Here is a 27,081-nt window from a genome sequence, read left to right as displayed (position 1 = left end):
GTAAATAACCATTGACTATGCATAGATTCCCAAATTTATTGGCTTATTTCCACTTTTACAGAAAAAAATTTCTTATTGGCTCCTCCTCATTGTTCTCACTGCCCCCTTATTTTCATTAGATGCCTCCCACGTGCACCTGACACTACTGCTGCCCTCCTGGACAGTTCCAGCATCTGCCCCAGGGATAGTAGCCCCAACTTTGGGAACCTATGGACTATAGAGCTAAAAAAAACCATGAAATGCCTAAGAATTTTACACTCTAAACTACTATATTATTTAAAGAAATTAAAGATGAGCTTAAAATTTATAATATATTCATTAATACAAAGTCTTAAAGATAACAGGTCTCCCCAAACAAATCCATATATTCAGCACATTCCCAGTCAAAATCTCAGCAGAAATAGAAACGTGATCCTAGAATTTATATGAAAATGGTCAGGACCTAGGATAATCAAAAGAATCTTAAAAGAACAACGTCAGAATACTTACATCACCAGTCTTAAGTCTTACTAATAAACTATTGTAATCAAGACTACCTAGGACTGGTGTAAGAACTTCTGTTTTTGTTTTTTATCTTTTCAAAGAACCAATTTCATCACCCACCCCCAATAAATCGTGAGTTTTTTTTTTTTTTTTTTGGTGGTACTGAACCCTTCTACCTCCAAGCTACACTCTCAGACCTATTATATATATGATATATTATATATATCATATATATTATATATGATATATATATTATATTTATTTATATATTTATATAAATATATATATTTATTTATATATTTATATTTATATAAATATATTTATTTATATATTTATTTATATATTTATTTATATATTTATATTTTTATATATTTATTTATTTATATTTATTTATATATTTATTTATATATTTATTTATATATTTATATTTTTTTGGTAGTACTGAGGTTCCTAGAAGCCCTGCTACCTCTGGACTACACTCCCAGACCTATTTTTCTATTTTTATTTGGAAACAGGGTCTCTTAAGCCAGCACAGCTGGCTTTGAACCTGCGCGATCCTCCTGTCTCCGCCTCCCCAGCACAGGGATCACAAGCGTGGGCCATCACGCCCGGCAGTCATAAGCCTTGTAAAGGCCCTTCACGGAGTCACCCTCCAGCTAATGCCATCTGTGCATTTGTACTATTCCTTTATTAGATTGTGAGCTTCTTGCATCTGATCCTCAGCGTCATCTAAGTACCTCTAAGTCTTCAGTGTCTGCACTCTGCCATTTCATCCTTTATTTTAAATCATATCTCAGAAAATGATGACCATTATCCATTATACACACCACAGTCTCAACCCTCAGGGACACTGATGAAACACACAAGCCACAAGGTTTCCTTCTCCCAAATAACCTACCCAAGACAGAGGGCTGGCTGGCTTTTGGTGACACCCATTTTGGGGAAGACTCAGGATGGGGGGCCACGTGTTGCACTGGGCGGGTCTGTTTGGCTGCCAGTTTCATCAGACTCACTTGCCTCTTGTGAAATATTTCCTGCACATCGCCCAGCTTCTCCAGGACTTTCTGGGCTTTGGCCTGTGGGACAAAAGTGAATTGTGAGGAACATTTCAGCACTGAGCCTGTAAACATGAAGAGCTCCCTTCCTGCCCTCCCTCCCTCAGGTGACCCACCTCTGGGCATCCTTCTGCAGGTTATGGTACATCTAACTGAACTCCAGAACTGTGCTTCTAAGAGGCTGTGTCTCCCTTCTGAGACCTCTGGAGGCCTTACCATGTCCTCTTCCCTACTGTGTCTCCAGTGCAAGGACACAGCCTGGCATGGGATAGCACCTGGTAAATAATTATTGATGGAAATATGTCCAATAACCACTAAGCCATATCCTTTCATGACAGAAAAGAATGCTACAAGGCACAGATGAAGGGCAGTAGGCCAATGCACAAAGGGGAGGACTTCAAAATCAGAACGGTATCCTGGATCAAGGCCCTCATGGAGGGAAACAAGGTTTAAGTGTTCTTAGGGGAAAGAATGGCTGAATTCTGAGGCAGGATCAAGGGAACCAGGAAACACCTGTAATAAAAAGGATACATATTCAAATGTAACTCAGTGATGGAGCACTTGCCTACCAGGCATGAGGGTTCCATCTCCAGCAACACACACACACACACACACACACAAAACGCACGCATGTAGGCACATGTACACACATAAATAAATATTATTCTGTGTGACCCCTATTTTATATATAAGTAGGAAAATAAAAAACAATAAGCAGAAGAAATGCCAGGGCCAGAAGGAGCTCACAAATGTTCCCTTAGCTCACCACATGCTTTATGACAAAGGCTCGGGAAAACAAAGAACAAGACCTAAAAGTTAAATACTGAGGCCTGCATTCATTCAGCTGAACTCCTCCCCCGGCCCCAGAGGATATCCTCTGGTTCTGGTGGGGTCAGGGGAGTGCAGAGCCTTTTCTTTGTCATACTTACTCTGACCTCCATCTTTTGGATGATTTGAACCACCAAAGGAGGGAGTCAGAATCAGACAAGCTGAACCACCACAAGTCACAGGGTGCTCTGAGGATGACTAATTCCAAAAGTGTGGGCTCAGCACACACCCTGGGAGGTCAATACAATTTGCAAAAAAAAAAAAAAAAAAAAAATTCACCTTTTTTTTGCTGGACCATCTTCTGAGGGAGAGAGCAACTTATCCTGATGCAGGGCTTGAGCAACTGGGCTCCCACTGCCCAGGAGTGTCAGCTGCACAACTGTTCCCCACAGCAAAAGGCCCCATCAGTGCTGAGCTCCAGACCAAGGCCTGGGGCTGGTCTCACTCTTCAGAGGGTCTCAGAGTCCAGACCTGCAGGCTAAGACAGTAATCACTAGCCAGACATGGCTGCTGAAAAACTGAGATAAAGCCAGTCTGAACTGAGATGTACTATAAAATACATGCTGTGTGTGTGTGTGTGTGTGTGTGTGTGTGTGTGTGTGTGTGTGCGTGTGTGAGAGAGACTGGGGATTAAACCTAGGGGCACTCTATCTCTCAACTATACCTCTAGCCACATTTCTTATTTTGAAACAGGATCTCACTAGGTTACTGAAGGCCCTGCTAAGTTGCTAAGGCTGCCCTCAGCCCTTTAATGCTCCTGTCTCTGCCTCCCAAATACTGGGATCACAGGTGTATGTCACCATGCCCAGCTCATGCTGGATTCTAAGACTCAATATGAAAAAGGGATGTGTGGCTGGGGTGTGCTCAGTGGTAAGGTGCTTGCCTCATATGTCCAAACCCCAGTACCACAGGGGATTTCATTAATAATTTTTAATATTAGTTGTATATTGAAATATTTGGGGCATAAATAAAACACAATTAAAGTTGGTTTCAGCTGTTTCTTTTAAAGATGTGGATTTCTGGAGTCCCTGTGGTATCCCTAATACTCCCTAGCTTGAGCATATGAGAAAAAACACGTCCCTTCTCTTTCTGTGCTTGTCTGATCTCACTTAACATAGTGTTCTCCAGGTCTTTCCATCTTCTTGCAAATGACATGATTTTGTTCTTCTTTATTGCTGAGTAGAATTCCTTTGTGTGTATTTCCCATAATGTTGGAGGGGAAACCTCAGCAAAGCCGGAAAGGAAGGATAGGGGAGGAAGAAGGCTGAGATTTATCAATGGAAAAGCTACATTCTAATATGTGTATACAAGTGATATAACATTGTTAACCTGGACACTCAGTTTTGGGAGGAGGGAAAAGGGAACGCGGGGCGGGCACCAAGTACTGTGTGAATATGCCACTGTCAACATGACGCACACTGTAATGTGAGTGCACTCCTTGGGAGACTGACAGGAGAATTTCAGGTTTGACGCCAGCCTCAACAACTTAGCAAAATCCTCTTTCAAAATTAAAAAATAAAATAAAATTAGGGCTGGGGGTCTAGTTCAGAGGTAGAATGTCCTTGGGTTCGATCACCGATACTGAAAAAAAGTGGATATTCGAGAACCTAAAATTCCACTTGTGGCTTACATTATATTGACCAGCACTGGTGTAGACCAGGGACAGCACACTTTTATTGTAAAGGACTAACTAGTAAATATTTTAGGTTTTGCAGACCATGGTGTCTCTGTGGCAATTATTCAATTCTTCTGTTGTCGAATAAAAGCAGTCACAGTACATAAATGATGAGTTTGGCTGTGTTCCAATAAAACTTTATACACAAAAATGGGTAGCAAGCAGCTCTGGCCACCAAAGCTACAGTTTGCTGATCCCTAGTCTAGAAGCTTGGGATCTGTATTTAAAGGATCTTTTTACAGAATATTCCTTCTGGTCTGAAAGCTCAGTTGAATGATGGACTAGAGGCTCTAATAACATAGCGATGCCAAGTTCCTCACATCAATGTGAGGGCAATGTCAGTTTTCCCTCCTCAGGGGATGGTGGTGAGACTAGTGATCGGCATCTCCCACCCTGCCACTGTGCCCAATGATGAGCTTGAGAAAACCGAGACATGGATGTTAACTGCAATATAAAGATCAAAAAGTCAGATGGACTGGATGACTGCCATATTAGTGTAGTAATGGCTAAGGGTGACCCTACAAACTGGAGCTAGTGACTTACGCTTGGACTGGACAGGGCATGGATCACCTGTGCCTTCTTGCATTTCTTCTTTATCACCCCAGGGAGAGGCTGGCGATGTAGATGAGAGAGTGCTTGCCTAATTGCACAAGGCCCTGGGTTCCATCCCCAGTACCACTGGGAAAAAAAAGATCCTTTAAAAATATCTACTCATACTTGGGTGTGGTGGTGCACGCTTGTAATCCCAGTACTTGGGAGGCTGAGACAGGAGAATCGCAAGTTCGCAGCCAGCCTTGGCAACTTAGTGAGGGTCTTGGCAAATTAGTGAGACTCTGTTTCCAAATAAAGAATAAAATTAGGGCCGGGGATGTAGCTTGGAGGTAGAATGCCCCTGGGTTCAATCCCAGTATCCCCTACACACACACACACACACACACACACACACACACACACACACACACTATCTAATCAAGGCCCCTGTATGAATCCTAGAAATGAAAGAAGAGTCAGAAGAGAATTTCAGTTCCTCAACTTAGGTAAGGGGAAGTTCACACAAATGCATTTCCCCCTTTCTTCTTTCTGCATACTACTTACAGATCTGTTCTTCATTCTACAATTGAAATTATCTTTCTAAACTGAGCATCTGATCCTGAAACTTCCCCGCTTAAAAGCCCTTCAGGGGCTTCCCTCTGTTTCAGGAGAAAGTCCTGACTCCTTGACCTGGGGCAGTAGGTTCCTCATGACTCGACCCTGATCTCCCTCCAGTCTCAGGGGCTGCTGTACTCCTCACCCATCCCCGTGCGTGCCCACGCCCTTCAGCGGGGAAAGTTCCCCAAGTGCTCCTCTGTCCCTTCCGCTGAGGTTTCTGCCTCCACTTTGTTTCCCTGATAAACTCTTACTTCAAGACTTAATTCAGGCATCTTGTCTATTAGGGTCTGGGTCTGGAATGCCCCCTCACGGGCTCAGGTGGAAGGCCTGGTCCCCAGTGCAGGAAGGTTCAGAGGTGGAGCATAGCCAGAGGTGGGTCACTGGGCGGGGCCTGGGGACTATATATTCCTCTGCTTCTGGCCCCCATGAAGAGAGAGCAGCATCCTTCCATCATGTCTGGCCATCATAGTTTCTGCCTTGGAGCCAGTCAACTACAGATTGAACCTCAAAAACTGTGAACCTGAATAGACCTTCCTGCTCAGGGTTGTTCTTGTCAGGAATTCTGGTCACAACAATAAGAAAAGCTGACTAAAATATTGTCTTCTATGCAATACCCCGGCCTCCCAAGCCAAGGTGACCATCGTCTCACTGTTCCCTCCAGTCTACAGACTTTTTGACCGAGGAGCATGGACTGCAAAGATATTTGTCTTCCACCAAACTTCCAGTACTTTCATCACAAGGACTCAACCTTCATTATTGTCTCCCCAGAATAGAGCACGGTGGACTTGGCAAAAACTGGGCACCCAGTGAATATTTGAAAGATCAAATTTTGCTGTTTGCTACTGAGGACTAGGTGGTGAAAGTGGATAAGGAAGCAAAATCCATGACTAGGAGGGGAGGGGAGCACCGCAGCACTCAAGAGAAAGTACCATCAGAGTCTTGGACGGTGACCGGGTGGTTACGTAAGAACAGCAGCTTAATTTCTGATGGGATTTATAGTCACCATGTCTTCAGTGTAGCACATTCAAACTTTAAAAAGAGTGCCAGTTTTTTAAAAATAAAATTTATTATTCATTTGTTTTATTTTGAGATAGGGTCTCTCTCTGTTGCTCAGAGTAGCTTTGAACTCCTAGGCTCAAGTGATCCTTCTACCTCTCTACCTCAGTCTCTCACACTACATCAACTTGCATTTTTTCTTTTTTTAGGGGAGTTCTATGAAAAATTGCAAAGGAGTACAGAAAATTCCTATATGCCTCACATCAGTTTTCCCTATTACTAACATCTTACATTAGTATGGCACATCTGTTGCAATTAATGAACCAATATAGATATATTATTATTATTACTATTAAATAAAGCTAGTGCTTTTTTTTTTTTTTAGCTTCAACCGAATGTACCTTTCACCCTAAGATACAACATTACATTTATTCGTCATATGTTCTTAGGTTCTTATTGGCTGTGACAATTTCCCAGTTTTCCCTTGTTTGGGGGGACTTTGGCTGCTCTTAGGAGCACTGGTCAGGTATTTTGTAGAATGTCCTTTGATTGGAGCTTATGGACTGCTTTCTGATGATTAGACTAGAGTTCCAGATTTGAAGGAGAAAACCCAGAGAGGTAAATTGCCATTTTTATCACATCACACCTAATATGCACACTATCTAATGACTTATCACGATGATGTTGACTTTGCTCACATGGGTGAGGTGGTGTGTGGTATGTGAATTCCTCCCTTGCCTAACTCTAGTAGAGTGACTTCTCTTTCCTCCTCTCTATCCTCTGGTAGTTCAGTACTCTGTGCAAGCCTCATTTCAGGAGGGGGAGTTAAGTGTCCACCTTGTCTCAGCTTGCTTTTCATTCACTTGAGAAAATCAACTTGGGAGAGGTTTATTTGGGGTCACGGTTTCAGAGATTTCGGTCCATAGTTGCTTGCCCATCACTGGGTCTTGTGGGGAAACATAACATACTGCGGGAAGGACATGGCCGAGCAGAGCTGCTCCTCGTGGGGGCCAGGAAGCAGGGCGGGGGCAGGAGACAAGCTATTTTTTTCCAGACCACATCCCCAGTGACTCGCTTCCTCCAAACAGCTCCAACTTCCAGTTTCTACCACGTTCCCGAAGTCCATTCAATTATGAACCCATCCTGGGTTTATAATTACAATCCACTGATGAAATCAAGAGCCTTCATGACCTAATCTCTCTGCTAAAGCCGTACCTCTGTACACTACTGCATCCAAGCCAAGCCTTCAGCACATGCGCCTTTCAGGAATAGTTCTGACATAGATCATACAACTCCTAAGAGTAAAGTACACATACAAGTAATCTAGTCTTCTTCCACATGGAAAATTAGTTTTCTCTCTCCAATTTATTCCATTATATTTTAATATGAGTATGTATTAATGGATATCTATTTTATACTTTGGGCTGCAATCTTGTATTACTTTATCAATTTAGTTGCTCAAATTTTCCAGCATTGTCCACTAAGAACTCTTTTAATTGGCTCCCAGGCCCCATCATTGACTTGTGTTGTAGCACTGCAAGATGCTCCAGGATCACCCTATGTATTTCCCATCCCAGTCCTAGAAGCAGACATTTGTCCAAGGAACCTTGTCTTGTCTTGTATTCCTTAATGGAGAATGGTATTAGAAAGCAAGACCTTAGCTGGGCGTGGTGGCGCATGCTTGTAATACCCACGCTTGGGAGGCTGAGACAGGAGGATCACACAGGTTCGAAGCCAGCCTCAGCTACTTAGTGAGGCTCTCAGCAACTTTAGTGAGACCCTGTTTCCAAATAAAGTATAAAATAGGTCTGGGAGCATAGCCCAGAGGTAGAAAGCCTCTGGGTTCCACCCCCAGTACCACCAAAAAAAAAAAAAAAAAGGAGAAGCAAGACGTTAGCTGAGTATGGTGGCACACATCTGTAATCCTAGATACTCTGGAGACCAACAGGGCAATTTAGGAGACCATGTCTTAAAAGTAAAAGAATGGTTGTGTGGTAGCCTTGGATTCAATCCCCAGTCACACACACACACACACACACACACACACACACACACACGGTTTTTGACACTAGGTGTGCCCATTAATACTGTGGTCTTAGCCAGATGTTGGTGGCCCATGAGGTGTACCTTGGAGGTAGAATGCCCCTGCATGCTACCTCCAGTTTTGGAAAAAAAAAAAAAAAAGCTCATTGCTAATAGGTCCCTCTCAACTAACAAAATAAGGAAGTATATATGCATATATACATATATTGACCTGTACATATACATATTGTAAGAATATTTCTATATGAGTAGAGTGCCAGTGTTGAAAATAGTCATTACTCCTCAATGAACAAAACTCACTCTCTGATGCAACGGGCAATTTAAATCTTACAGTCAAGTCTGTTTTCCACTGCTATAAGAAAACACGAGACTAGGTAACTTATAAAGAACAGAGATTTATTGTAGCAGTTGTTGTCTCTTTGTGAATTGTCTGACTTGCCTTTCCTTTCCCTGGCATTTCAGTTTCTAAAGAAAAGCCCACACCTAAATGATTAAGATGTTAACTATGAAATATTCTTTCTGCCTATTTACAGAACCCAGAACATCTGGTGACTCTCAGATAACATCAGAATGTGTAACATTTCTTCAAATTCTTTAGTTCTGTGTATCAACAGACATAAAGCATGTAAGCAATTCAAAGCTGCAAGTTTAACTTGCAGAAAAGAAATATTATTTGTCTAACAAATTACAGGAACTAGCCCTAGTAAGTTGAGGTCAATTGTGAAGTTCTGGCTAAGATGCCCTCGATGACAAAGTCCCTGCCAGTACAAGGTCTTCCTGCCCATTACACCTTGCACCTCCTTGCGTTGCCTACAGAAGGACTCTGGTACGTGTGAGTTCCTAAGATAGTCTTTTTTGGGGAATGATAGCACTACCCCACGTACTCAGGGTGTGAGCCCATGAATAAATCTGATTTCCTTTCCCAAAATTCTCATCTCCACATTGGCTTCCAAGCAGTGAGCAGGTGTACTTGGGTCTGGTAACACTATTTCTTACAGTTCTGTGCTAGGCTGCTGCAGAGCATGGTCCAGTCCTACATTTTGCAAGGGCCTTCTTGCTGTGTCACAGCATGGTGGAAGACATCACAAGGAGAGAAAGCAGGCATGCACGACAGTGGAAAGGTGGGGCTGAACTCCACATTTTTTTTTTAAATTGGTGCATTGTAGTCATACATTTTAATGAAGTATAAGATGAAATCAACCTTTTATCAGAAGCCCACTCCTGTGATAACTAACCTGCTCCCGCTGTAACAGCATTAATCCTTTCCTGAGGGCAGAGCCCCCACAACCGAGTCACCTTGTAAGGGCCTCACCTTTTAACAGTATTACAATGACAATTAAATTTCAACAGGAGTTTTGGAGGGGACGTTAAACCATAGCAATGGGCTTTGGAAACATTTTGGTCCACTTTACAGGATTGTGATCAGCGTTTCTCCTTTAGTCCTTCCATTTGCCCATGTTTCTGCCTGGTTTTCGGAGGTGGTTTATTAAGTTGTACTCATTTTCTGGCAGGTGGTGTATGGGGTGGTGTGTGAAGTGTCAGCACTGCCACTGCAGCCGCAGCCCCCCAGGCAGACTCTCTTGTTCTTCAGCTACTGGACTTGGATCTAGGTTGAGACTGTTCTGCCTTAGGAATTTGGACCTGGGGCTACTGATACTGTATCCTTCTGTTTGTCCCCTGTGCTGGATAAAAGAAGTGTCCCTGTTCTGGGGCAAGGTCCTATCCCCCTCTAACCCCAAGTTCATGTTAGGACTGAAACTCAGTGCGAAGGGTCAGGGAAAGAACCGTCACCGAGGTGAAGTCCCACACAACTGTCCCCACCCATGCTGCCACCCTGTCTGCTCACTGTTTGCTCAGCATGGATTCAACAGGCACAGACTAGACACAGGGGTGCTGATGTAGACAAGGCTCTCCACACCCATTCTGATTTTTTTGGTCTGTTCTTGTGCCAGGTGCCCTCCAGCCTTGTCCCTTCTGTCTGGAAAAGCTCTCCATCTTCTCTACCCAATCTCCAGGGCTTGGTTTAAGTGATTCTCCCCCAAAGCCTTCTCTAACCCCAGTCCAAGTCAAGTTCTTCTTTCACAAGCCTCATAGGGACCTTGAATCCCTCTTTCAGAGCACGTAGTTTGTAACACGTTTTTGCGTAATTATTTTATTAATGTTCCACTGTACCTGTAAGCTCCATGGGGGTCAGAAACATGCCTTAGAGCACCATACTGCAGAGATGCTTGTAAGTATTTAAAAGAAATGAGTGACTGACTACAGGTGGTATTTGAGTCAGACCCTGAAGGTCAGTTTGCCAAGACATTCAGACCAGGAACTGAGAAGCCACCTGAGGGTTCAAAAACTGGTTAGTCTACTCAATATATCCTGCTGGGACTTTTTAGACAAAAGGCAAGTTTTCCCTCCTCCCCCATGCCTTTCCCAATACTGCAGAAACATTACCTTTATGTCATCGGTGAGTATCAACTCAAACTGGTTGTAAAACTCCTTGGGGCTGAGCAACTGATACTCCTTGGCAGTGCTCAGGAATGTCTCAATGTCGTTCAAGGCACCGTCCACCCCCTCTCGAGACTGGCACTTGTCTACTGCTTGAGAAGCCAAGAGGTAGATTCCTGCTTCACACCATTGGCTGACCTTTCAAAAAGAAACACCAAGCCCCATGCAGTTAACCTGACTCGGAGCGGTCTGAGCTTCCAAGCATTCTGGGACCAAGGGAAATATTCATGGGACAGTATAAAGTTCAGGAGTCCAAGCACTCTAAATGATACTATGGGATGGACAAGCCCAAATTAATGTCCACTTCTCAGGGAAGTCAATCAGTAAAATTATTCATATAAACATTTTTCTCTTTTCCACTGACAATTATCTCCAAAAAGGAAAAGTTAAATATCTCTAAGGCAGGTAGAACATAAAGAAATGTAGTCAACAGCTTTGTAGGCTTCTGCTTGTCACTTGTTTTGCACCCAGATTGTTTACAGCTTGGATAATTTGGGAGATTAGTGAGCTACTAGACCTACATGACTTCCTGGGTAGGGAATGTCCCTTTAACAAAAACAGCATTTTCCTTGAATCCCCAGGTGATCCACATTTGCATTCACTGGCATTTGTCTTTTCCACAGAAGCATTCATGAATGCAAAGCTTTGTAACTTAAAACAATAATTCTCAAATTTTCTGGACACTAGGATGAGATCAGGTAAGTGATTAATTGTAGCAAGTCAATTTTGTTTTTCAGGGGACTGGGAACTGAACACAGGGCACTCTACCATTGAGCAACATCTCCAGACATTTTTATTTTTTAATTAATTAATTAATTAATTAATTTAATTCTTTATTTTTTGGTTGTACTGGAGATTGAACCCAGGGGCATTCTACCTCCAAGCTACACCCCCAGCCCTATTTTTTATTCTTTATTTTGAAACAGGGCATCACTAAGCAGCTGAGGCTGGCTGCAAACCTGCCATCTTCTTGTCTCAGCCTCCTGAGGACTGGCATTACAAAAGTATGGCACCACACCCAGCTCATTTTTATATTTCGAGACAGGTTTTCACTAAGTTTCCAGGCTGGTCTCAAACTTGTGATCCTCTTGCCTCAGCCTCCAATGTGGCTAAGATACAGGTGTGTACCACAAATGACTGACAATTCAAAAGGATTTTTTTTTCTTGAGGTACTGAGAATGGAACCCAGGGGTGTTTTACCTCTGAGCTATACTCACAGCCTTATTTTTTATTCTTTATTTTGAAACAAGGTCTCACCGAGTTGCAGAGGGCCTTACTAAGTAGCTGAGGCTGTCTTCACACCCCGATCCTCCTGTTTCAGCTTCTCAAATGCTAAGATTACAGGCATGTGCCACCATGCTCCACTTCAAAAAATTTTTAAAGATGTGTTTGCTTCCCCCCACCCCCCAATACTGGGGATGGAATCCAGGGCCCTTCTACCTCTAAACTACAACCCCAGCCCAGTTTTTTATTCTTTAATTTGAAACAGGGTCTCACTGAGTTGCAAAGGACCTCACTAAATAGCTGAGGCTGGCCTCGAACAGCGATCCTCCTGTCTCAGCCTCCCAAATGCTGGGATTACAAGCGTGTACACCCAGCTTAAGACATCTTTGCTCTTTTGAACTTCTGAGATATTTGAACAGGAAGACTGGTATCCTTAATATTTATGTAAAAAGAAGCTTCTAATGCAAGTACATCTGCATTTACATTTATCATGTGACATGAAGAGCAATATAAAACAACTACACCAAGAAAAGATAAAAAGAAACACTCCAAAATGATGATTTCTAAGTGGGAAAGTTAAAGGCAATTTAACTATCTTTTCCCCCCTAAGTTATCTACACTAAATTTATGCTACATTTATTTTTATTTTATTTTATTTATTTATTTATTTTTTGTGGTGCTGAGGATTGAACCAAGGGGCATCCTACTTCAGAGCTATATCCACAGCCCTTTTTATTTTTTGTTCTGAAACTGGGTCTGGCTACATTGCTGGCTGTCCTGGAACCTGCAATCCTGTCTCAGCTTCCCAAGTACTGGGATTTCAGGTATGTGCCACTACACACCTGTCTTATGGTACATTTAGAGAAACCAAAAATGACATAGATGTCTCAAAATGAATGATTCCCATTGTGTAGGGGTAGTAGGGGAGTATGGTATGTGGTCACTCGTGATTAACTTTTTTCATTTTTGGCTTGTCAAAATAATATGACATCACCCTTTGATAAATACTGCAAAATCTTTCTCTTTATACACCATGCCTAGATCGGCAGAAAGCATTAAGCTGGAATCTTCTGCAAAATCACAATGAGGCAGAAATGGAGGTCGGAAGAGCCGCTGATCCTGCAGCAAGCTCAGCACTTGCTTCTGGAACCAGCGTATTTCATTGACATTCAAATCCCTTTGGCACTGGGCTGATGTAAACATCCTGGGTGAGTGCCCCCGCCACGCCACGGTAAACAGCTGTGGAAATGGAGCCCCGCTGACTCAGGGCCACTGGGGCATTCTGCCTGGAAACAGCTGGCAGGGAAGGGTCCAGAAGGCACTGCTGTGCTGACTAGGAGCTCACCGTAGAGGATTTGTGTACCCTCTTCCAGCGAGCACACGGCCTCCATGTCTAGTCTACAGAGCCAAGGTCAGTGATCTGACTGTCCTGGCCTCAAATCTAGATTCCTCTTGCTCCATGGGTGGTCTTGAGCCATCCCTCATTCCAGGGCTTCTCAGAGTCGTCCCTGTGCTACCTGAACCCTGGGCACTGCAATCACTTGGGGGCTTGGCTAACAACTTGAGTCCTGGGCTCACTCCCAGCCCTGCCAAATCTAGGAATCTGCCATTAAAACCAGCTCTCTAAGTGACTCTCACGGTCTAAGTGTTGAGAACCATTGTCCTCATCATGCCAAGTATCAATTTCTACCTCTGGACAGTGAGGCCATCACTATAGGCTGTGTTGAGGATCAGAGAGATGTCATAATTATGTTCCTGCCCAGTGAGAACAGAGTATATGCTCAGTGAGAACAGAGTGTATGCTCAGAAAATGGTGTGGGAATGGTCATTATTACGTAAGTGTCTCCAAAAGGACTTGCAATCTCTTGTCTCTTTATGAGAGAAGCACTTTGCAAATGTAGTACTTGATTCTTTGTACACCAGAAGGGAATCAAAAAATGTCCCCATAAGGCCAGGCCAAAACACACTCTAAGTCTGCCTCCACACAGGAAACAGACTTCAGTTCATTTGAATGGGATGTGGTAAGATTGCTAGGGCACTTTCATTTCTGTCAATGACCTAGACTCTGCATAACTTTTGATGGCTCTTGAGCACTTGTTCACATATAGTTCGATCCTCTCAGCAATCCCAGGAGGCAAGGAGGACAGATAGGATTAAACAGCCTGTGTTAGCTGAGCATGGTGGCACATGCATGTAATCCTAGCATTTGGGAGGTTGAGACAGAAGGATTGTGGTTTGCGGACAGCCTCAGCTATTCAGTGAGGCCCTTTGCAACTTAGCGAGACCCTGTTTCAAAATAAAGAATAAAAAAATAAGGTAGGGTGTAGCTTAGAGGTTGAATGCCCCTGGGTTCCATCCCCAGACCTGAAAAAAAAAAAAAAAATCAGCCGGTGTGATGGTGCATACCTGTAATCCCAGTTCTTGAAAGGCCGAGACAAGAGAATCACTGGCTCAAGGCCAGCCTTAGCAATATAGCAAGACTCTCAGTGACCTAGTGAGACCCTGCTTCAAAGAAAAAACTAAAAAGGGCTGAGGGTACAGCTCATAGGTAGAATATTCAGGGTTCAGTCCCTAGCCCAGTACTGGGTGGGGGGTGCCCCCAACACACACACTGATTCACAGAATGCCTTGTAGACATGTTCATGGCCTGGACTTGCTCACCTTGTCTAACTGTCGGTGCAACTCCAAGGACTTTCCTAAAATGTCATCTTTCTTCTTGTTTTCATTGATGAAATCATCACAGAGGTGCCTGAGCTCCACGCATCGGGGTCTGATGGAGTCCACTGCATAATGGTGGCTTTGGATGAGCTGGTCCCCAGTCAGTGCGAGCATCTGTGCCTTCTCCACTGGCTCCTGTGAATGAGCACCCACAGCCAAGCATCAGAGGATTGGCCTCAGAGCCAGGGCTTCACCAGGCTAATAACTGCCTAGCACTGCATGCTCTGTGTTACAGTTTGACCTGTTACAGTTTAGTGGAACTGTCCCCGGGGACCTCGTTGAGGCTCCCAGAGAGTATTCCTGTAACCACGGGTTCTTGTACAGACTTGTGACACATGTACACTCCATCTTGTTCTACTATGTAATTCTATGACATAGGTCTAAGTCCTCCCCTTAATTTCCTGCCTAACTGTTGGTCTATGCCCAGGTTTCTTTGTTTAAACCAGAATGATTCACAAGGTCAAGGGTCATGTGGTATCTGATCTCCTTTCAAAGGTCTATCCCCTCCTCCCATCCTCTTGGGGAATCCTTAGCTAGATACCATTTATTATGCAAACCTCTCTTTAGAATGTGCAAGTCCGAAGTCCCAACTCCACTATCTACTTGCTAATTATTTTAGCAAGGGTACTTTACATTATAACAGCTACCTGACTCCTGGCAGTACCCAGCCCCTACCAACCATTCCCTTTTACAAGTCTGCACTCTATTTTCTATACTCTGATATATTTTAATGACCACAGCTTCGTTTTCTAATCTTTTTAGGCCATTCCTAATGCTGGGACACTCTGAAGCTAGAGGGGGGTATGGAGATGCTGCTGACCCAGGTCTTAGCTGGGAACCCAAGAAAGCTCTCTGGTGGCTCCAGGTTCCCAGGAAGCCTAGTCTAACCCAGGCTCACCTGTGCTCTGAAGAACAACAGCCATTCATTCAAATACTTAAAGAGTTCTGGGCTGCACACTGCAGATACAGTGTAACAAGCCAGGCACTTTCAGTTTAATGCAGAATGGAGAAAGTAATTAAGTTATACAAGTCATTAAATGTTTACAATTATGATCAGCTCTAGGGCTAGAAAAGCACTGAGTAGTATTGTGCACATAATAACACACTGAATCTCCCTATCAACTAAAAGAGGAAAGAAGAAAGACATTTGACAACCTCTGTGATAGTCATGACATTCAGAAATATACTTATCTAACCCCTACCAGGGTTACATAGCCCCTCTCTGGCCTCACCCCATCTGCTCAGCACCTGTATTTCCTCCCTCATTCTGCATGGCTTACTTTGTTTTAACCACAGGTGCCACTTTTTCCTGTTTTTAAGCAAATTCACTCATTTGTCTATCACACAATATTGAGGCTTTACCATGTACCAAACATTCTTTCCTAGGTGGGAGACACAGGCCATAAACAATTAAATACATGGGTGATATCATATTTAGATACCAACAAGAGCTATGGAGAAAACTCTGGGAGAGAGGGCAAGGCGTTCTGGTGGAAGAGCTGCTGTTTTTTTGTGTTTGAAGTAAGGGGGATGGAACCCAGGGGCATTCTACCTCCAAACTACACCCCAGCCCTATTTTTTATTCTTTATTTTGAAACAGAGTCTCACAAAGTTGCAAAGGGGCTCACTAAGTAGTAGCTAAGGCTGGCCACAAACTGGGATTCTCCTGTCTCAGCCTCCCAAATGCTGGGATTACAAACGTGCTGTTTTAAGTTGGATGATCTCAGGAACGCTCAACACACAAGGGAAGACTTGAGGAACAAGCCAGGCAGTCTTTGGCCTTGAGGCAGAAATGTGTTTGGCAAGTCAGAAAAGCAGGAAAAAGGAGGGTGTGGCTGTCACAGAGGAAGTTACCAGGAGAGGAAAGAGCAGAGAGGAGAGAGGGATGGGACTGGGGTGGGGCTGTTGTCATAAAAAACACTTTGCCTTTACTGAATCCTGAGATGACTGTCACATTCCAGGAGGTCTCCAGGAGCAGAGCGTCTAAAGTCACCCTGGCCACCACTGCTGAGTATTCAGTAAAGCATGTTCTGCGGTCGCACTTTTTATGGGAATCTATGGAGTCATGAGACTCCTCAAAGTCAACTTGCCCTTCTTAACTCACACTCCTTTGTGGTTTCCACAATTTCAAAACCCATCTCTGCCCTGTTAGTCACCAGGCCTTGCAGAGCCCTTGTCCTTCCTAACACCTTTAAAATTCGATTCCTCTGTACTGCCTCCTGGTCACTGTGTGTTCAGGCCTTAAGGGGACAGCTGGTCACCTCGATTTCCTTCAGGCTCTCTCTGATGGTTAGTTTTGATTTTGAACTGGACTGGATTGAGGGATGCCTAGAAAACTGGCCAAGCACACATCTAGGCATGTCTGTGAGGGTGCTTCCAGAAAAGATTGGTGTGTGGGTCAGTGAACAGAGTGGGAAAGGCCTGCGCTTAACATTACAGCATCATCTAGTTAGGCTGGGGGCCTGAACGGGATGAAAAAGTGGAAGAAAAGGAAGCTTGCAAATGGGGCACCCTTGGCCCTTCTTGAGTAGGTGGTTTTTTTGTTTTTGTTGTTGTTGTTGTTTGTTTGTTTTTGTTGTGTGTGTGTGTGTGTGTGTGTGTGTGTGTGTGTGTTACTGGGAATGGAACCTCCTAGCTACAACCCCAGCCCTATTTTTTTTAGTCTTTTTTTATTTATTTTTATTTATTTATTTATTGGTGGTAGTGGGGGTGGAACCCAGAGGCTTTCTACCTCCGGGCTATACTCCCAGACCCTTTTTAAAAATATTTTATTTGGAAATAGGGTCTCACTAAGTTGCTGAGAGCCTCACTAAGTAGCTGAGGCTGGCTTCGAACCCTTGCGATCCTCCTGTCTCAGCCTCCCAAGCGCAGGGATTACAAGCGTGCACCACCACGTCCAGCATCTTTTTATATTTTTGAAACAGGGTCTCAATGAGTTGTGAAAGGCCTCGCTAAGTAGCTGAGGCTGTCTGGGAACCACAGTCCTCCGGTCTCAGCCTCCCAAGTGCTGGGATCACAAGTGTGCGCCCCCATGCCCGGCTGGGTGTGTTTTTTTGTTACTGCTGTCTTTCATGGACATCAGAGTCCAGGTTCTTCAGGCTTTGAATATGGCCTTGCACCATCAGTTTTTTAGGGGACTTTCAGGCTGAGGCTGGTCAGCACGACTGGCCTCTCTTTCTTGTTCTGAGGTTTCCAGCTTCTTGAACAGGGCATCTCCAGCCTATACAGACTTGGTCATTTAAGACATTCTAATAAAACCCCTCTTATAATTATACATATTCGTCATGTTTCTCTGGAAAATCCTAACACGCTCTCCTTCAGATCATGCTCAAGGCTGAAAACAGAGCAGCAATTGCAGCCAGCATCCTGGCATGTCTGTGTCACTCTCGCCTGCCAATGTCGTCAGGGACGGGTTCAAACTCCTGAGCCATGCACACACAGGGCTTAGAACTAGCCTGCTAAGCCTCTCACCAACTTCCTCCTCTGCTTCCCTCAACTCCACTCTCTGCTGCAAACGCACTTATGAGCCGTTTGTCATCCTCCCAGTTCCAGGCAGCTCCAGGTGTCTGTCTTTCTCCATCTGCTCTCTGTCTAGCAAACTCCGTCCTTCCACGGTCTTACTCCCCCAATCACTCTTCCTTTACTTCTCTGACACCAGCCCTATCTAAGTCACCTTTCTGAGTTTGCTCTCTCTAGGAAATGTCCTCTGACACTCCCGTTTTCTCCTGAGAGCCTCCTCTGTATTCCCACAATACTTTATGCTTCTCTTGATCAGAGCACACACTTTACTGTTGTGACCAGTTGCCCACTAACCGCATTGTGCCACACACATTGGACAAGGACCAACTCTTATGCAACTTAAAATGGAGCATGGAAGAGGTTAGGTACTTAAGAATAAATGATTGTTGTATGAAACAAAAGGAGTAACAAGAGGGGAATAAAGTGACACAAATCAAACAGTGGCTTAGTTAAAAGAACCTGGAGACAAGTACTCAGTTCCCTTGTTTTGAGCAGCAAAGGCCCAGATGCCCTGGTCACCATTCCTATGGGGAGATGAGAATTCAGATTCCCTGGGCAGTGCTTTTTTTTTTTTTTACCAATTTATTCAGTTCAAAACTTAAACTTAACGCAGTGCTTGACATGGTAGGAGGCGAGTAAATATTTGCAGAATGAGTCTAGAGTGAATGAGAGAGCCTTATCAGAACTGTTCAGCCCCTGCAGACGGAACCTATGCTCCTACTCCCCCAGTCGCCCCCAGTGTGTACTCCACTGCCTCTGTGTGTTAGTAACAATAACACTTACTGAGTGTGTACTCTGTCAGGTACTATTCTGAATGCTTTCCACTGATTATCCGACTCCTTACAACTCTTTGATATAGACCCTGATTTACAAAAGAGAAGTGGGGAAGCCAAAGGTGACCTGGGTAGGAAAGAGAAGTGCCAAGCTTCTCTCTTTTCATCCTGGAGAATCCAGAATCTGTTTCTGACCCACACATGCAGAGAAAAATGGAGCATTTGTTCTGCCTAGGCTTAGAGACCTCATTCAGTTGCTTGAACTATGCAATTTCAAATATAGAAATAAAAAAAAATTTGATGAAGAAATCTCTTTTGATTTTTTTAAGTTCGACGGCCCAATTTATCAAGCACAGCATTGAGTTTTCTGGGCCCAGGGAAATGCAAACAGGACACTTTTTTTTTTTTTGCGGGTCTGGGGATGGAACCCAGGGACATTCAACCTCCTAGCTACAGCCCCTGCCTATTTTTTATTCTTTATTTTAAAACCGGGTCTCACTGAGTTGCAGTGGGTCTCACTAAGTAGGTGAGGCTGTCCGCGAACCGCGATCCTCAGGTCTCAGCCTCCTGAATGCTGAGATTACAAGCGTGTGCCACCATGCTCGGCTCCAAACAGGACACTTTTGCAGGGTCATGGAGCAATCATAGCCTGCTCTTTACTTGGAAACCCTCCAGAACCTTCTTAAAATATTTGCAATGGTAGACAAGAGATGTTAATAACAGGTCTAAAGGGATCTGGGAGGGGACCATAAAGACGACTTAAGATCTACTCTGATTCTACTTTTGATGCTGAAAGATCACTATTATAGAAATGTATGGGTAATAATAGTAGCCCCTGAGTACTGACCACTCCTGATACCCCAGGCACTCATTAAGTCCTTACCACACGTCTAACTCATCTAATCTTCCTAGAGACTCTGGGAGGTACAAATGGTTATCTCTTTTCTAGATGAGGGTGCTGTGTTCAGAAAGCCTAAGGAACTTGGTAGGAGTCACATGGCTGATGGTTGTTGGAGCCAAGATTTGTGTCCAGCTTTGATGGACTCTCAGGCCTGTGCTCCTGTCCCCTTCCAGCCCACCTGTGCTCCCTCATGTGCAGTGACTGAGGCCGCACAGTATGGCTACCAATCCTTCTGGTACCTACCAGGACCTTTACTAGGAAACCTTCAAACTCTAGCTTGTTTTTTAGTTTATATAGCTCATGCTCAAGATAAACGATAAAACCTTCAAAGTAAAAAAAAAAAAAAAAAGAAAGAAAGAAATGATGATAAAGAGGTAAAATATAGTTCTCTGACCACAAGCTTATCTGACATTTTTCAGATGCTAGAAATTCCAGAAAACTAGATAGTCCAGTTGTAACATGCAAATCAGAAAATTTTATTGTAGCAACAGCTGAGTGCCCCCTAAGAACTCCATTACTAAGACAGGTGAAAGATAAATAACTACCATGAAAAAAATTAGTGAGAAAGAGAGTAAGGCCACCATGTTGGGGAACCCCACAGATAAAGGCATGGGAAGGGAGGGTGTATGGGAGGTTGAAACAAGCTCAACATCATTAGCAATCAGGGAAATGCAAATCAAAGCTACACTGAGATGCCATCAAGCCCTAGTCAGAATGGCAAGCATCAAGAATTCAAACAACAGTAAGCACGGCAAGGATGTGGGGAAATGGGAAGTCTTGTCCACTGTTGGTGGGATTGTAAGTTACTACAACCTCTATGGAGATCAGTATTGAGATTCCTCCAAAGACGAGGAATGGAACCAACACGTGACCGGGTTATACCATTCCTTGATATCTTGCTAAAAATTAAAGTTCAGCTAGTCTCAGAAAGTCAAGAGTCATATATTTTCTCTTATGTGTGGAAGCTAGAGAAAAAAAATAAAAAATTAAAGGGACTTCAGAGAAATGAGGAAAGAGACCAGTAGAATAGTGGAGGGGGCTTGAAGGAGGAAGGTGGGGAGAAGAGATAGGAGGGTTGAGGGAGGAAACAGAGCAGATAATGTTATGTCCATACATGAAAGTATCACTACCAACCTTACTAACACGTACACGGATGGGGGAATTGGGTAGGATGGGAAAGGAAATACACCAGTGGTATGCACATGTATGTCTGAATCACTTTCAATCTCACTGTGATGTATAATTACAATGCACCAATAAAAGTATACTTTTAAAAAGCCAGGAAGTTAATAGTAGAAGCAGAGTGATAGCCATGCGGGAGTTGTACCAATCTATCTGTTTCCCTGGGTGTTTGAAAACTTCACACAAACAAAAGCCACAGCACCAGCTAGATGACCCCCTGAGCATGTTAATGGCCTGGACTTTATGCCTTCTTGGCCACCTTGACGAAAGGTGAAGGCTGAAATCCACTGGGTTCCTCCCTCCCTCTCCTGGTCTATTTCTCCGCTGACCCCTCACCAAAGGCCTCAGCATGCCTCACAGCCAAACCTCCAGCAATCCTGCTCTAACAGAAGACAGGAGATGAAACTATTGCTATTCAGAATCAGGAAGAAGGATTTAATGATTGCTAAACCCTTAGGCTAGAACAGGGCAAGGAAAGGGCTCAGTGTGCACCTGGCAAGAATCTGGCTAGTGAGTTAGCCAGAGGTTACCTGTGGGGATGATGTCACTGTGCAGGGCAAGTGTGTAGCTGTGGCTGTGTGGGAAGTTGCCCGTGTGCTGAGAAGAGGATGTGCTCCAGCAGATGTGTGGTGGGTTCTGCTTGTGCTTAGGGCATGGGCGGGGCCTCAGAGGCCTGCGGCTGCCCCAGGGGGACTCAGAGCAGGACAGAGCTTGTCCTCTTTACCTCCACTTTATGTCAGTGTCTTTTGCTGTGAGCCATTCTCTCTTGCAGTCACCTTGGATTCCAGAAACAAGAGGTCTAACAATAAACACCTTATGATGATTGAAACTCCTCCCCAGGCAACAGTGAATTTCCCAGTTTCTTCATGGCTGCTCCTGAGATAATTATCAACCCAGCCTCAGGTTGCCCAGGATGCTGTGAACTTCCAACTCCTCCGCTATAGAATCTAGGGGCTCAAGTCAGTGCCTCAGAGACAAGGTTGAGGTACTTGGTCCCTCTTATCTTCCCCATATGTCTATATGAATAAACTCCTTTCCTGCCTTTCACCATTACTTTTCCCATTTTGTTTCTGGAGAGAGTGGCCAGACCTGATCTGTTGGGAGTCTCTGCAATCAGGCCCAGAACTCGTGCAGTGACAGCACCCTTTAACACTTTACAGGACAAACAGAAAGGCTAGTCAAGCACTAATCACCTGAAACAACAAACCCTCTTAGAAATCTGCCACCAGATATATTGATAAAGATCCCAGTTATGTTCAGACAATTTTGGTTGGTACACCCAAGGCAGAGGAATAGGTATGCTGAATCCTGTATAAAACAGGCTTTAGAAACAGGCAAGCAAGACACAGGGTAGATAAAAATCAACCTGCCTGGCTCCGCACGTCATCTGTGAGAGGTTAGTCCAGCTGGTTCAAGAATTTTGCAGCTGGGTGTGGTGATGCATGCCCGTAATCCCAGTACTTGGGAGGCTGAGACTGGAGGCTCACAGGTTCATGGCCAGCCTCAGCTACTTAGTGAGGCCCTCTGAAACTTAATGAGACCCTGTTTCAAAATAAAAAATAGAATAGGGCTGAGGGTGTAGTTCAGAGGTAGAGTGCCCCTGGATTTAATTCCCAGTATTGCAAAGGAAAAAAAATGCCCATGAAAAATGGGCCATGGGTTCACAGAAAATTCCTCTGCCCCATGACCCCAGGTCTCAACTGAGGTCTGGTCAGATGTGAAGTATGTGTCAAGGTAGGCAGAAAAAGGAGGTGGCGCAGCCATGCAGATTCATCACTTCTATTTAAAATACAACCCAGAGCACCCTCCAATGGCTTCTTGTTCCACTGAATCAGAATCCTCACCAAAGATTTCTGGGCCCAACATGACTACCTGGTGCCTGCCATCTCTCCTACCCCACTTCCTTAAGGTTCACGGTGCTCCATCAGTGTTTCCTCAACTCAGCAGCTCCATTCCCACCACAGGAACTTTGCACTTGCAGCTTCATCTACTTTGATGTTATTCCCTAAAGTTTTGAATAACCTGGAGAGCTCAGATCAGAGGTCATTCTCCGAGGCTTTTCCTGATGGCCCCAACTAAAGCATCATCCCCAGTCATTTTCTCATTTATCCTGTTTTTTTTCTTTGTATCATTTGTTACCATTGGTTGTTATTATTTATTTGATTGCTATTTATTTGTGGTACTGGGGATTGAAACTAGCTATATTCTACCTCCAAGGTTCAATTTTATTTTTTACATGGTCTTGCTAAATTGCTGAGACTGGCCTTTAATCTGTAATCCTCCTGTCTCAGTCTCTTTTTTTTTTTCTTTTTTCTTTCTTTTTCTTTCTTTTTTTTTTTTTTTGCGGGTCTGGGGATGGAACCCAGGGGCATTCAACCTCCGAGCTACACCCCTTGGCCTACTTTTTATTCTTTATTTTGAGACAGGGCCTCACTAAGTAGCTGAGGCTGTCTGCGAACTGCGATCCTCCAGTCTCAACTTCCTGAATGCTGGGATTACAAGGGTGCGCCACCACGCCCGGCTTCGGTCTCTTAAGTACTGTATTTACAGGGATGTGCCACCATGCCTGGCTAATTTGATTGCTTTTTCATTTCCTCTCTCTCCCCAGTAGAATGTAAGCCCCAAGAGGACAGGATCTTGACGGGTTCTCTACCATATCCACAAATTGTAAGACAGAGAATACCTGTTGATGAGTTAACCACTCCCCTGTTAACTCACACATAAAGCATTTTATTGATGAGGCATTTTCTTATTATACAAACTTATCCAAGCAAAATGCATGATATCTATTTAATAAATTCTCTTGGCAAAAAACTAAAGCTATATAAAATTGGGACTGTCTATGCTGGAAAATCTGTGACATGTAGTCCTTACATATGTGAAATTCATTTTTTCCCAGTATTTGATGATTTTTTTTTTTTTTTTTTTTTGCAGTACTGGGGATGGAACCCAGGGGCATTCTATCTCCGAGCTACACTCCCCAGTCCTATTTTTTTATTCTTTATTTTAAAACAGGGTCTCACTGAGTTGCAAAGGGCCTCACTAAGTGGCTGAGGCTGTCCTCAAACCACATCCTCCTGTCTCAGCCTCCCAAATGCTGAGATTGGGATTGCACCACCACGCCTGACACTGATGATTGTTCTTGATGACTCACACATCCTTTGCATGAAAGTGCTTAGCGAGAAAGAGAGTGCTCACTGGGGCAGGATGGGATTCCTGAGAGGGCCTGGGGGACACAGCAGGGTTTGTGAGTTTACCATGGATGTGCAGGAGCAGGTCCCAGTTCATGTGGCCTGGAGTTCGCATCCTCTAGGGCATAAGTCTCCAACTGCAGTGTGCATGTCTGTCACCTGGGGATTTTATTAAAATGACAATTCTGATTCTCAGGTAGTGCCCACGATTCTGTGTGCTTTCAAAAGCTTTCCCCCAGGAGACACCTATGTTGCTGGCTAGAAGCTCCTACTTTGAGAAGCAAATTTCTAATTCTACAAAATTACCTCTGCAGGACATGCCTCTAGATTAGTTCAAACAGAAAGTGCTAATCCCAGAGGACTAGATCTCCCAAGAGACAAAAATATAGAGACTCTAGTTAAGGAAAAGCAGAAAGGCACTTTTCTGGGAAGAGATGAATCACTTTTCTTAATCTGTAATATACTGAATCTGTAAGGACTTAAAAATAGAATCATTTCTAAGTGCTGAGTAGTGTGTGGATCTGGGAAATTGCTCCCAATATGGGAATTGTAAAACACATATTCCTCTACAACTTTGATATTTACAACTCTTGAGCATGGGAAAGAAGGAAGGTTTTGTCAATTCTGTATAGCAAAAGCACTAAATGACATGGGCCAATTTCTCCTATTTAAGGTCTTGCCCCAGTCACTAGTTTTTTCTAGTTTCCCATTTAAAAAAGTTTCCCCACCCACACGTCTGGGCCCCAGGGAGGGCTCTAAGATATTTGGTGCTCACAGATTTGGTGAGTGATTCGACAGTGGAAACCTTCTTCAAATTGGTTGCTAACCACATGGTGGGCAGGGCTGGCCCAGGGTCCTCCCACACCTGAGGCCCAGCCCCCATCCCCATGCTCCAGCAGGCTTGGCAGTTTTATTCATGGCAGTTGTCAATATGCATGTCTCCTTGGGGACTTGGGGTGACTGAAGGGCAGGATTGGGCATCCCTGTGCCCTTTAGCAGCTCTCCAACATTACCTGCCATGTCCCAGCAACATCTTTCCCAGTCCCCAAAGCATCAAAGAAACCAACCTGGCCCTTTTCCTCCAGTTGTCTGTGTTCCTTAAGAAGTTGCTCGACATGCATTGCGCTATCTCCACTGCCCGTAAACTCTGCCTGCTCCTCCAGTAGGTTATCCAGGGCAAGCTTCACCTACGAAACACAACAGAACACTGAGACACAAACCAAGCAGCACTCACCTGGAGTACAGGCTTGTAATGCTCTGAGAAAACTTGAAAACCCAAGAGGATCAGGACTTGTGTGTATCATTACATGCTTCTCTTTTCTTTCTTTCCCTCCCTCCTCCTTCCCCTTCTTCTACCTCCCTCCCTCCTCTCTCTCCCTTCCCTTCCCTCCTCTCTCTCTCCCTCCCGTGTGTGTGTGTGTGTGTGTGTGTGTGTGTGTGTGTGTGTGTGTCTTTCTCCCTCCCTGCCTCCTTCTCTTTCTTTCAAGTTCATTAATGTTCAGATTAAGCTGTGGTTACAAGACACTTGTAGATGGAGTCTTAGCAGTATATTTAACTGCTTATCGGTCAAAAAAAGAAGGCAAGCCACCTGAAAAACCATGTGTGTCAACAAGAAAATGTAATTCTTTGACAGTTAATATTTACATTTAATTTTACATTGCTACTCCACAGAAAGGGGAGAGGAGGGGCTCTATGAAACAGCAAGGGTATAAAGAGAGAGGTGGGTTAGGGAGAAGAGGAAAAGCCAATCCCAGAGCATTTGAGGAGGAAAGGAACCAAAGGTCTACACCAAAAAGAAAGCTGTATTAAAAGAGAAAACAATACCTTACAAAAACTGTGCTCAAAGCGCTGTAGTTGTAAGCACTGGTTAAGTTTCAGGTGATGCTCACACCAAAACTGACTAAAGGCTTTTTCTGTTTCCTCCAATTGAACCAGTAACCTTTCAAGAAAAAAGTCAAAAAGCAACTTTACATTGGCATTCATGTCTAAGATGTCTGAAGAGGCCTATGACATACCACCTGTGTTTTGTGTCAGTGTTATTAAATGTGGCTGTCTCTGCGCTATTAAAGACTATATCTCCTCTGTCATTTTTATGGTTGAGCGGGTCCCACACCATTTGTTTTCCAATGAGAACACCTGCAGTGCAGGCAGACTTTGCTCTAGACACAGCCATTGTGCTTTAAAATATGCCCCCTGAAATGTTACCTTTGTGCTTTATTTTTTATTTTTCATTTTTTTCCATCTGAGATTACATGTGTTAAAAATAACACTTAGCCAGCTGGGCATGGTGGCTCACACTTGTAATCCCCACACTTGGGAGGTGGAGACAGGAGAATCGCACAGGTTCTAAGCCAGCCACACTGGCTTAAGAGATCCTAAAAAAGTATAAAAATAGGTCTGGGAGTGTAGCCCGGAGGTAGAAGGGTTTCCAGGAACCTCAGTACCACCAAAAAAAAAAAAAAAAAAACCCCAAACAATAAAAAATACCACTTAGCCAAACTGATATTTGAGAAGGAAACTCAATAAATACCACCATCCCCCTTAAAATCCAGGACTGGAAGTGTATCATCAAAGGAGGGAATGGTATTCTCCTTAAAAGATCTCTCTGTAGTTGGATGCCAGATGAACACAATCTTTTTTCTGCTTTTTAAAATTTCAGTCAGGCAAGGCCGGGCGTGGTGGTGCACGCTTGTAATCCCCGCGCTTGGGAGGCTGAGACAGGAGGATCGCACAGGTTCAAAGCCAGCCTCAGCTACTTAGTGAGGCTTTCAGCAACTTAGTGAGACCCTGTTTCCAAATAAAATATAAAAAAAAAAAGGTCTGGGAGTATAGCCCGGAGGTAGAA

General features: G+C 43.9%; 1 protein-coding gene across 1 annotated transcript in view; it reads right to left on the bottom strand.

Annotated features, from left to right (window-relative positions):
- The window catches only part of MCF2L2 (MCF.2 cell line derived transforming sequence-like 2), a gene marked incomplete at both ends in the record, with an annotated part of 233,944 nt that overhangs the window by 129,764 nt on the left and 77,099 nt on the right, over positions 1-27,081 (bottom strand). Inside the window, 5 exons of the mRNA XM_080696562.1 lie at positions 1,382-1,559; positions 10,675-10,866; positions 14,614-14,805; positions 25,304-25,423; positions 26,061-26,175. Of these exons, the coding sequence (XP_080552688.1) occupies positions 1,382-1,559; positions 10,675-10,866; positions 14,614-14,805; positions 25,304-25,423; positions 26,061-26,175 (797 nt within the window). The remainder of the gene's footprint in view (positions 1-1,381; positions 1,560-10,674; positions 10,867-14,613; positions 14,806-25,303; positions 25,424-26,060; positions 26,176-27,081) is intronic.

The sequence above is a fragment of the Muscardinus avellanarius genome, assembly GCF_963383645.1.
Source record: "Muscardinus avellanarius genome assembly, chromosome: 5".
In the NCBI taxonomy this organism is placed as follows: domain Eukaryota; kingdom Metazoa; phylum Chordata; class Mammalia; order Rodentia; family Gliridae; genus Muscardinus; species Muscardinus avellanarius.
This window is presented reverse-complemented; position numbering and strand designations above follow the sequence as displayed.